Source organism: Chiloscyllium plagiosum, unplaced genomic scaffold, assembly GCF_037043375.1.
Source record: "Chiloscyllium plagiosum isolate Xiang-an unplaced genomic scaffold, Cpla_swu_hap1 HiC_scaffold_33, whole genome shotgun sequence".
Taxonomy (NCBI): Eukaryota; Metazoa; Chordata; class Chondrichthyes; order Orectolobiformes; family Hemiscylliidae; genus Chiloscyllium; species Chiloscyllium plagiosum.
In genome coordinates this window covers 4,804,839-4,817,390 of record NW_028270171.1, presented here as the reverse complement: position 1 = coordinate 4,817,390, position 12,552 = coordinate 4,804,839, and the positions used below count along the sequence as shown (strand labels likewise).

Sequence of the window (12,552 nt, the reverse complement as noted above, 5' to 3'; positions counted from 1 at the left end):
TGCATATATCTGTGTGTGTCTGTGTTTGTGTGTGTGTGTACCTCTGTCTGTGTGTGTGTATGTACCTGTGTGCGTCTGTGTGTGTGTGCATGTCTGTGTGTGTGTGTGTGTGTGTGTGTATACCTCTGTGTGTGTGCATGTATCTCTGTGTGTATTTGTGTTTGTACATCTGTGTATGTGTGTTTCTGTGCACGTGTGTGAGAGGATAGGGTTCAGATTGGGCACAACATCTGTGTTTACACAAGAATGGAGTTTTTGTGCATCAGTATGTGAAGGCCGGATGAAGGAGCACAAATTTGATCAAATGAAGGGAAGGGTAGTGAAGGGGCCAGTGGAATTGTGAGGGAGGTGGGCAGAGAGATTTCTAAACTCCTTCTGTTTGTGAGTCTGAATGCTGTTTATTGATTCCCTCAGTGTGTGTTCCTTTGCTTTGTGTAGGTATGAGGATCCTGGTCAATCTGTTACTGGACACCCTCCCGATGCTTGGCAATGTCCTGCTGCTTTGCTTCTTTGTATTTTTTATATTTGGAATCATCGGTGTGCAGCTGTGGGCCGGTCTCCTGAGGAACCGCTGCTTCCTGGAAGAGAACCTGACGTTGTGAGTGTTTGGAGGATTTAGCTGCAAGGTTGCATACCTTACGTGTAGGTTGTACTGGATTGCCCGCTGGAGACTGCGATATTAGAGAGAGCCCAGCACCAAGAGGTGGAATTAGTAACGGGAATCAGTGTCAAGTCAGAATCACGCAATCCTTTCACAGCCACACACGAATCAACATCAGCACTCTCTTCACCTCCAACTCTCTGTCCCACTCTCTGCATCTGTCTGTCTCTCCGTCTCTCTGTCCCACTCTCCCGTCTGTCTGTCTCTCCCTCTCTCTGTCCCACTCTCTCCCATCTGTCTGTCTCTCCCTCACTCTGTCCCACTCTCTCCCATCTGTCTGTCTCTCCCTCTCTCTGTCCCACTCTCTCCATCTGTCTGTCTCTCCCTCTCTCTGTCCCACTCTCTCCCATCTGTCTGTCTCTCCCTCTCTCTGTCCCACTCTCTCCATCTGTCTGTCTCTCCCTCTCTCTGTCCCACTCTCTCCCGTCTGTCTGTCTCTCCCTCTCTCTGTCCCACTCTCTCCCGTCTGTCTGTCTCTCCCTCTCTCTGTGCCACTCTCTCCCGTCTGTCTGTCTCTCCGTCTCTCTGTCACACTTTCTCCCATCTGTCTGTCTCTCCGTCTCTCTATCCCACTCTCTCCATCTGTCTGTCTCTCCCTCTCTCTGTCCCACTCTCTCCATCTGTCTGTCTGTCTCTCCCTCTCTCTGTCCCACTCTCTCCATCTATCTGTCTCTCCCTCTCTCTGTCCCACTCTTTCCATCTGTCTATCTCTCTCTCTCTCTGTCCCACTCTCTCCATCTGTCTATCTCTCCGTCTCTGTCCCACTCTCTCCATCTGTCTGTCCCTCCGTCTCTCTGTCCCACTCTCTCCCATCTGTCTGTCTCTCCGTCTCTCTGTCCCACTCTCTCCATCTGTCTGTCTGTCTCTCCCAATCTCTGTCCCACTCTCTCCATCTGTCTGTCTCTCCGTCTCTCTGTCCCACTCTCTCCATCTGTCTGTCTGTCCCTCTCTCTGTCCCACTCTCTCCCATCTGTCTATCTCTCCCTCTCTCTGTCCCACTCTCTCCATCTGTCTGTCTGTCTCTCCCTCTCTCTGTCCCACTCTCTCCATCTGTCTGTCTCTCCCTCTCTCTGTCCCACTCTCTCCCTCTGTCCCTCTGTCTCTCCCTCTCTCTGTCCCACTCTCTCCCTCTGTCTCTCCGTCTCTCCCTCTCTCTGTCCCACTCTCTCCCTCTGTCTCTCCGTCTCTCCCTCTCTCTGTCCCACTCTCTCCATCTCTCCGTCTCTCCCTCTCTCTGTCCCACTCCCTCCATCTCTCCGTCTCTCCCTCTCTCTGTCCCACTCCCTCCATCTCTCCGTCTCTCCCTCTCTCTGTCCCACTCCCTCCATCTCTCCGTCTCTCCCTCTCTCTGTCCCACTCTCTCCGTCTCTCCCTCTCTCTGTTATACATGCATTAACCATTTGCCTGAGTCTATCCCTTTCTGCCTCTTTGTCTCTCTTTGTATTTGCTGGTGTTTCTCCACCTTTCTCTCTCTCTCTCTCTCTCTGCCTCTCTGTCTTAGTTTGTCTTCGCCTGTTTGTCTTTCTCTCTCTGTCTTTCTATCTGCCTGTTTGCCTCTGTCTCTCTTTATTTTTCCCTGTACGTACCTTTCTCTCCTGTGTCTCTGCCAATCTCTGCATTTGTCACTTCTGTTTGTAACTCTCCATCTATTTTCTGCTCTACTTCTGCAATTCCTTCAGTTTGTCCACTTAATTGCCTATGCTCTGTGACTTTATATCTGTCTGTGTGTCTGTCTCTCTCTGTTCCTCTCATTCTCTCTCTAAAATAAAATAAAGAACTGCAGATACTGAAAATCCAAAGCAAGATAGAAATTGCTGGAGAATCTCAGCCGGTCAGAAGCATCTGGGAGAGAGAAAGCAGATTAAAGGGTTACAGTGAACCTTCTTCAGATGCTGTCACAATTGTTGAATTTCTCCAGGATGTTCTGTTTTCTCTCTCTCTCTCTCTCTCTGTCTCTCTCTCTCTCTCTCTCTCTCTGTCGATCGTTTTTTTATTGTTCTGAAGCAGTCACATCAGATTCAAAGCAGTAACCGTTTCTCTCTGCAGGTACTGCTCTAGTTTCTCCAGCATTTTCTGTTTGTTCAGATCTTTAGCATCTGCAGTATTTCGCTTTTATTCTGTTTTCCATAGAGTCCCAAAAGGGTCAAAGCTGGCCATTTGGCCCATCGAGTCCACACTGACCTTCCGAAGAGCATCCCAACCAGACCCACCCCACCCCTGAAACCTATATGTCCCTGGCCAATCCACCTCACCTGCATATCTTTGGAATGTGGGAGGAAACCAGAGCACCTGGAGGAAACCAATGCAGAGAGAATGTGCAAAATCCATACAGACAGTCACCCAAGGCTGGAATCAAACCTGGGTCTCTGCCACTGTGAGACAGCAGTGCTAACCAGTGAGCCACTGTCTATAACTCGCCACCCATTTTCTGCCTGTCCTCCTGTAACTCTTTCACTGTGTCCTGTTTTGTCTGCCTATGCTTTCTATCACTCTGCCTTTCTCCCTCTGTCTCACTTTGTTCTGTCTGTCTCTCTCTCTCTCTCTCTCTTCCTCTCTGTTTCTCTGTCTCTCTCCTGTTTTTCTCTCGCTGTGTCTGTGTCTTTGTGTGACTGCCTCTCTGTGTGACTCTTTCTATCTCTCTCTCTCTGTGAATTTCTCTGTCTGTGTCTCTGTATATCTCCCCGTATCTGTGTTTCTCTCTCTTTTCTCTCTCTCTCTCTCCCTCTGTGTTTTTGTGTGTCCCTCTCTGTCTGTGTTTCTGTGTGTCCCTCTCTGTCTGTGTCTCTGTACCTCTCTCCCTGTCTCTGTTTTTCTCTCTCTTCTCTGTCTCACCCTCTGTCTGTGTCTCTGTGTGTGCCTCTCTATATCTCTTCCTGTCTCTGTTTTTCTCTCTTCTCTGTCTCTCTCTCTCTCTATGTCTCTGTCTTTCTGTCTGTCTCTGCCCTGATTCACTTTCAGCTCTCACAGTCTGGGGCTGCCCGGATCCCTGTTGGGAGTCCAGGACCTTGGACTTGTGTTATCTCTGTAGCCTGTGTGAGTATTGCTGAGTACTGCAGTCACTGCCAGCTGTACAGCCAGCGTGGAGAGCTCTGTCCATGGTCCTGCAGAGTAACTGCAGATGAAACAAGTTAACAAAACAAATCCTCGAGCTGTGTTTAATAAAGTTCAACATGCAGTTTGTCTGAAGTGGCAGTTCAGTTCATGTTAACATGACTGAGAGGGACATAATCAGGCGACTGATTGTCAGGGTTGATCTTCCTTGGTTTTTTTTCCTTGGCTAGATCGGAGCAGTAAGTTCTTGCTCATGTGTCAGTGTTGAAAGAGAGCGCATTCAGCAGGATCCCAGCATTGCAGCTCACCTTCCCGGCTCTGAGATTCCTGCTGCTGACACCGAGCCTGATGGAATTTGACAGCTTCCCTGTCAGTCAGAGCTAGGGAACTGGCAATCCGCTAGCCTCAACGCCTGAACTGCACAAATGCTGTGTCATTTGCAATTGTAATTTATTCATCTTGCCAGGGCATGCTCAGGGGCTTCATGTACTCACTGGCTCACTGTTGGAACATTGCCAGCTGCTTTGACTATTATTCTGCCTGTAAATAATTCAAAGGATGGAGTCTCACTCTCAGGTGAGGAACTAAATTATAGAAACCCAGGAAAATGTACAATCGATATTCCTCTGGTCCTTGGTCCTCTCGACTTCCTCAGCAGGTGGGAGAAGGAGACAAATGGCTCAGTGGCTAGTGCCCTCACGTCCAGACTAGACTTTTGTGGTTTGAGTCTCATTCTAGAGACCTCATGACCCAGGCTGACACTCACACTGCAGTACTGTGGGAGTATTGGATGGTCAGTACTGAGGGAGTGTTGGATGGTCAGTGCTGAGGGAGTGTTGGACGGTCAGTACTGTGGGAGTGTTGGACGGTCAGTACTGTGGGAGTGTTGGATGGTCAGTACTGAGGGAGTGTTGGATGGTCAGTACTGAGGGAGTGTTGGACGGTCAGTACTGTGGGAGTGTTGGATGGTCAGTACTGTGGGAGTGTTGGATGGTCAGTACTGTGGGAGTGTTGGACGGTCAGTACTGAGGGAGTGTTGGACGGTCAGTACTGAGGGAGTGTTGGACGGTCAGTACTGTGGGAGTGTTGGATGGTCAGTACTGAGGGAGTGTTGGACGGTCAGTACTGAGGGAGTGTTGGACGGTCAGTACTGTGGGAGAATTGGATGGTCAGTACTGTGGGAGTATTGGATGGTCAGTACTGAGGGAGTGTTGGACGGTCAATACTGTGGGAGTGTTGGATGGTCAGTACTGTGGGACTGTTGGATGGTCAGTACTGTGGGAGTGTTGGACGGTCAATACTGAGGGAGTGTTGGACGGTCAGTACTGTGGGACTGTTGGATGGTCAGTACTGTGGGAGTGTTGGATGGTCAGTACTGAGGGAGTGTTGGACGGTCAATACTGAGGGAGTGTTGGACGGTCAGTACTGAGGGACTGTTGCGCTGTTGGAGGGTCAGTGCTGAGGGAGTGCCACACAGTGAGAGGGTCAGTGCTGAGAGAGTGCCGCACTGTCGGACAGTCTATACTGAGGGAGTGCCGCACTGTCGGAGGGTCAGTACTGAGGGAGTGTTGGACGGTCAGTACTGTGGGAGTGTTGGATGGTCAGTACTGAGGGACTGTTGCGCTGTTGGAGGGTCAGTGCTGAGGGAGTGCCACACAGTGAGAGGGTCAGTGCTGAGAGAGTGCCGCACTGTCGGACAGTCTGTACTGAGGGAGTGTTGGACGGTCAGTACTGAGGGAGTGTTGGATGGTCAGTACTGTGGGAGTGTTGGATGGTCAGTACTGAGGGATTGTTTGGATGGTCAGTACTGAGGCAGTGTTGGACGGTCAGTACTGTGGGAGTGTTGGACGGTCAGTACTGTGGGAGTGTTGGATGGTCAGTACTGTGGGAGTGTTGGATGGTCAGTACTGTGGGAGTGTTGGACGGTCAGTACTGTGGGAGTGTTGGACGGTCAGTACTGTGGGAGTGTTGGACAGTCAGTACTGAGGGAGTGTTGGACAGTCAGTACTGAGGGAGTGTTGGACAGTCAGTACTGTGGGAGTGTTGGATGGTCAGTACTGAGGGAGTGTTGGACGGTCAGTACTGAGGGAGTGTTGGACGGTCAGTACTGAGGGAGTGTTGGACAGTCAGTACTGTGGGAGTGTTGGACAGTCAGTACTGTGGGAGTGTTGGATGGTCAGTACTGTGGGAGTGTTGGATGGTCAGTACTGAGGGAGTGTTGGATGGTCAGTACTGTGGGAGTGTTGGATGGTCAGTACTGTGGGAGTGTTGGACGGTCAGTACTGAGGGAGTGTTGGATGGTCAGTACTGTGGGAGTGTTGGATGGTCAGTACTGTGGGAGTGTTGGACGGTCAGTACTGAGGCAGTGTTGGACGGTCAGTACTGAGGGCGTGTTGGACGGTCAGTACTGTGGGAGTGTTGGACGGTCATTACTGTGGGAGTGTTGGATGGTCAGTACTGTGGGAGTGTTGGATGGTCAGTACTGAGGGAGTGTTGGATGGTCAGTACTGTGGGAGTGTTGGATGGTCAGTACTGAGGGAGTGTTGGATGGTCAGTACTGTGGGAGTGTTGGATGGTCAGTACTGAGGGAGTGTTGGATGGTCAGTACTGTGGGAGTGTTGGATGGTCAGTACTGAGGGAGTGTTGGACGGTCAGTACTGAGGGAGTGTTGGATGGTCAGTACTGAGGGACTGTTGGTCGGTCAGTACTGTGGGAGTATTGGATGGTCAGTACTGTGGGAGTGTTGGATGGTCAGTACTGAGGGAGTGTTGAACGGTCAGTACTGTGGGAGTGTTGGATGGTCAGTTCTGAGGGAGTGTTGTATGGTCAGTACTGTGAGAGTGTTGGATGGTCAGTACTGTGGGAGTATTGGACGGTCAGTACTGAGGGATTGTTGCACTGTTGGAGGGTCAGTGCTGAGGGAGTGCCACACTGTTGGAGGGTCAGTGCTGAGGGAGTGCCACACGGTCAGAGGGTCAGTGCTGAGTGAGTGTCGTACTGTCGGATGGTCAGTGCTGAGAGAGTGCCACACTTTTGAAGGTTCAGTGCTGAGGGAGTGCCACACTGTCAGAGGGTCAGTGCTGAGGGAGTGCCACACTGTCGGAGGGTCAGTGCTGAGGAAGTGCCGCACTATTGGAGGGTCAGTGCTGAGGGAGTGCCGCTCTGTCGGACAGTCAGTGCTGAGAGAGTGCTGCACTGTCGGACAGTCTGTACTGAGGGAGTGCCGCACTCTCGGAGGGTCAGTGCTGAGGGAATGCCGCACTGTCGGAGGGTCAGTACTGAGGCAGTGCCACACTGTCAGAGGATCAGTATTGAGGGAGTGCTGTACTGTCAGAGGGTCAGTGCTGAGGGAGTGCCGCACTGTCGGACAGTCTGTACTGAGGGAGTGCTGCACTGTTAGAGGGTCAGTGCTGAGGGAGTGCCGCATTATCGGAGGGTCAGTGCTGAGGGAGTGCCGCACTGTCGGAGGGTTAGTGCTGAGGGAGTGCCGCACTGTCAGAGGGTCAGTACTGAGGGAGTGCTGTGCTGTCGGAGGATCAGTGCAGAGGGAGTGCCGCACTGTCGGAGGGTCAGTACTGAGGGAGAACCGCACTGTCGGAAGGTCAGTGCAGAGGGAGTGCCACACTGTTGGGGATGTTATCTTGGGATGAGGCCTTATCCCATGACCCTCTCTGTTGGACATAAAAGATTCAGTGTCAGTATTTTGCAGAACTGTTTTAAACTGTACAGGATAGAATGATGATTAAGTATGCAATATAAGACAATTCTCTAGTGTAAAATGTTGCTTCCCCTTGACATTGGTGTTTTTGTAAATTGTCCTAATGAGTTCAAGGTGAAAACCTTCAACAAGAATGTGCCTTTTTACAGCAATACTCAGTTCCTGCCTGACCCGATGACAGTTATGATGGCTGTTTCCCACTGACAAATCTCTCTCGGGCCTCCTGTGTCTACATCCTCTCTCCTAAGGCACTGTCAATTCCACAAGAGGGCAGGCAGAGGTATTCTTACTGTGTCTCTGTTTGCTAACAGGTACAATGGCCTCTCTCTGCCTCAGTACTATCATCCGGAGAAAGATGATGAAACCCCCTTTATCTGCTCTCTGTCTGGGGACAACGGGATCATGGGCTGCCATGAGATACCAGCCTTGAGGGACAATGGGCATGAGTGTTGCTTGGACAAGGATGACTATTACTATTACGCTGCTCTGGGACAGGAGCTCAATGTCACAGGGGGCTGTGTCAATTGGAACCGTTATTACACAGTGTGCCAGACTGGGGACAGGAACCCTCACAAAGGTGCCATCAACTTTGACAACATTGGCTATGCATGGATTGTGATCTTTCAGGTATGTGTTTACTGTCTGACCTGAGTCCAGTCATGAATCCCTCATGTCAATGACCGCCCAATGGTTAGAGTTCACCTCCAATGTTGCTGGTTTAGAATGTCATTAATAGTTATTTAAAATGAGCTGCCAGATGAGGTGGTGGGGGCTGGTGCAATGACAACATTTAAAAGACATCTGGATGGGTATATGAATAGGATGGATTTAGTGGGATATGGGCCAAATGCTGGCAAATGAAACTAGATTGATTTAGGATGTCTAGTCGGCATGAATTAGTTGGGCCATAGGGTCTGTTTCCCTGCTGAACGGTTCTACAACAACTAAGTCTCAACCTTCCCTCAATTAGAGCATACAGCACAGAAGAGACCATTTGGCCCATTGATTCTGTTCTGTCCTATCTACACTAATCCTTCTTTCCAGCTCTTGGCCCAAAGTCTTGAATATAATGATATTTCAAGTGCTCATCCAAGTATCTTTTTTTAAAAACTGAAGGACTTTCTATTGAAACCATAATACCTGATGACTCAATGTTCAACAGACTGCTTCTTTGATACTTGAGGGAGATCATCCTGCTCCAGTCAGACAGAAATAAAGTGACAATAAATGATATTCTATTCTATAAGAGATTTATGTTTAGAAGCAACATGAGTAACAAAATATGATGGATGGAGCAGGTTTGGGAGGAACAGCTAATTCTGGACCAATGATCCTCCGAGCTCCCCCCCCAAATGGGAATTTCCCAAAGCTATAACCCATACCATATGGAACATTCACCCTTCACCTTTGGAGGTATCTGAACATCTCATCAGTTATTTTTCTTCATCTTTTCATGAGGTGTGGGCATCTCTGGCACTACCAACATTTGTTGCCCATCTCTGATCATCCTTCGAAGTTATTCAAAAGTCAACCATACCGCTGTGGGTGTGGAGCCGCATGTAGGCCAGACCATAATATACAGAAGCAGAATTAGGCTATTTGGCCCATTGAGTCTGCACTGCCATTCAATCATGGCTGAAATGTTTCTCAGTCCCAATCTCCTGCCTTCTCTTTTGATCTGTTACTAATGAAGAACCTATCTCTGTCTTGAACACACTCAATGACTTGGTCACCACAGCTCTCTGCAGCAAGGAGTTCCATTGATTCACCAACCTCTGACTGAAAAAATTCCTCCTCAACTTGGTTCTACAGAGTTGTCCCTTCACTCTGAGGCTATGCCCTCGGGTCCTAGTCTCTCCTGCTTGTCCACTTCCATCTCAGTATTCTGTATGTTTCAATCAAATCCCCCCTCATCCTTCTAAATTCAATTGAGTAGAGACCCAGAGTCCTCACCTGCCCCATATATGACAATCCCTTCATCCCCGAGATCATTGTTGTGAACTTTCACTGTACGCCCGGTAACATCAGCAAATTTCCTTCCATAAGGTGTGTTTTAACCACAAATGATGTTGGTTGATGTAGTCACCATCCCTGAGATTTAATAATTGAATTCATGTTTTACCATTTCCCGCGGTGGGAATTGAACTTGTATGTACAACCAAGTGAATTAAATGCAGAAATAGGTCATTCTAACTGGTCGACCATTCAGTAAGATCACTCCTGATTCGTTTGTGTTTTGAATTATGTGTTCCCTGATAATCATTGATTTCCTGTTGAAGAAGAATCATTCCACCTTCACCTTGGAAATAATCAATAACCCTGCTTCGAAACTCACAAAATGCTCAAAGAGAGAAAATCATTTTCCTCTGCCCTAACAGGGTGACCTCTGACTTTTTTCAGAGATGACCCAATGTCCCCAGAGTATCCAATTCCTGCTAACCCTCTGGAGTATTTGTCCTCTGACAGGACCACTATACTCAGTCTTCCCCATCTCAATTCATAGAATCTCTACAATAGACAATAGGTGCAGGAGTAGGCCATTCTGCCCTTCGAGCCTGCACCACCATTCAATATGACCATGGCTGATCATCCTTAATCAGTATCCTGCTTCTGCCTTATCTCCATAACCCTTGATTCCACAATCCTTGAGAGCCCTATCCAACTCTTTCTTAAATGAATCCAGAGACCGGGCCTCCACTGCCCTCTGGGGCAGAGCATTCCACACAGCCACCACTCTCTGGGTGAAGAGGTTTCTCCTCATCAGTGTGGAAGCAGGCCATTCAGCCCATTGAGTCCACACTGAACCTACGAAGAACATCCCATCCAGACCCAGCACCACCCCTGTAACCCTGCATTTCCCATGGCTAACCCACCCAGCCTGCACACTATGAACAATTTCTCATGGCCAATCCACCCTAACCAGCACATCTTTGGACTGTGGGAGGAAACCGGAGCACCCGGAGGAAACCCATGCAGTAACAGGGAGAATGTGCAAACTCCATATAGACAGTAGCCCGAGGCTGGAATTGAACCTGGGTCCCTGATACCGTGAGGCAGCAGTGCTAATCACTGAGCTACCGTGCCACCCAAATTGATGTTGTGCGCATCAGACCGAGCGATGTTTGCACTGAGAACTGAAATGACTGTCCGTTATTCCATCATGTCACCATTCTGCTTCTCAATGCCATTGTTGACATATCTCAGGCTGGTGGGGAACATTTTATTTGCAGCTTCCCTGGTGTTTTTCCCTGTTGTGAAGCTAAACTATAGCGCCTGGTGAATCTGCAATACCATGCCTCTCCCGGTCTCTATGTTTCCCTGAGCCAACCCTGCTGTAAAACTGCAGCCTCTGTGAGAGTTGCACCATATTGCTCTCTCTTTCTGTCTGTAGCACAGCTGGAATCAGGAAGAGCTTGGTTCTGTGTGTCATTGTAGGTGGGCTCTTGCTGGGAGCTAATGGTTTGTCTGATGTTCCTTTGCCAGGTTATAACACTGGAAGGCTGGGTCGAGATCATGTACTATGTAATGGATGCACACTCTTTCTACAATTTCATTTACTTCATCTTGCTTATTATCGTAAGTATCATTACTACAAGTCTCCTGCTATGGAACGCTGTCTATTTTGAGTAATTTTGTTGTTGGTTCGTGCTTCACCTCTGCACCTCGGCTGTGATGGCTGGAGAAAGTTCTAACCGCCAGCAACAACAAATCACATTTATAAAACACCTCTGGCAGGCCAAGTTGCCCAAGGCATCACACAGGAGTGCTATCAAATCAAATCTGGCACACTGAGCTTCGTAATGAATGGGTGGAACCGAGGCAAAAGCTTTGTTCAAGAGTTTTATGGAGAGAGAGAGCGAGATTCTGCGATTCATGGAAAGGGTTCCAGAGCATGGGGAGCTGGCAGTTGGAGGCACAGATCCTGTGAGGTGTGATGAAGAGAATCACAGAGGGGCCGGAATTGAAAGAGAACAGGGAGAGGGGAAGAGTATTGTCCCTAATGTCCTAGACAACATTATTCTTCTGGACTGGCACTCTGCCAATAAACACACTCTCCAAGCCAACACACTCTGCAAACTAACACACTCTCTAAACTAACACACTCTCTAAACTAACACAGTCTCCAAACTAACAGACTCTCTAAACTAACACACTCTCTAAACTAACACAGTCTCTAAACTAACAGACTCTCTAAACTAACACACTCTCTAAACTAACACAGTCTCTAAACTAACACAGTCTCCAAACTAACAGACTCTCTAAACTAACACACTCTCTAAACTAACACACTCTCTAAACTAACACAGTCTCTAAACTAACACAGTCTCCAAACTAACAGACTCTCTAAACTAACACACTCTCTAAACTAACACACTCTCTAAACTAACACAGTCTCTAAACTAACACACTCTCTAAACTAACACACTCTCTAAACTAACACAGTCTCTAAACTAACACAGTCTGCAAACTAACACACTCTCCAAACTAACACACTCTCTAAACTAACACAGTCTCTAAACTAACACAGTCTGCAAACTAACACACTCTCCAAACTAACACACTCTCTAAACTAACACACTCTCTAAACTAACACAGTCTCTAAACTAACACACTCTCTAAACTAACACAGTCTCTAAACTAACACAGTCTGCAAACTAACACAGTCTCCAAACTAACACAGTCTCTAAACTAACACAGTCTCTAAACTAACACAGTCTCCAAACTAACACACTCTCTAAACTAACACACTCTCTAAACTAACACAGTCTCTAAACTAACACAGTCTCCAAACTAACACACTCTCTAAACTAACACACTCTCTAAACTAACACAGTCTCTAAACTAACACACTCTCTAAACTAACACAGTCTCTAAACTAACACAGTCTGCAAACTAACACACTCTCCAAACTAACACACTCTCCAAACTAACACACTCTCTAAACTAACACAGTCTCTAAACTAACACAGTCTGCAAACTAACACACTCTCCAAACTAACACACTCTCTAAACTAACACACTCTCTAAACTAACACAGTCTCTAAACTAACACACTCTCTAAACTAACACACTCTCTAAACTAACACAGTCTCTAAACTAACACACTCTCTAAACTAACACA

The 12,552-nt window shown here is 48.1% G+C and overlaps 1 protein-coding gene across 5 annotated transcripts in view; it reads left to right on the top strand.

The window, feature by feature from the left end:
* LOC122542112 (voltage-dependent T-type calcium channel subunit alpha-1I) overlaps positions 1-12,552 on the top strand; it is a 483,496-nt gene that overhangs the window by 304,880 nt on the left and 166,064 nt on the right. For all 5 annotated transcript variants that reach the window (XM_087978229.1, XM_087978227.1, XM_087978226.1 and 2 more), the window contains 3 exons: positions 439-598; positions 7,742-8,057; positions 10,914-11,006. In XM_087978229.1, the coding sequence (XP_087834355.1) occupies positions 439-598; positions 7,742-8,057; positions 10,914-11,006 (569 nt within the window). The remainder of the gene's footprint in view (positions 1-438; positions 599-7,741; positions 8,058-10,913; positions 11,007-12,552) is intronic.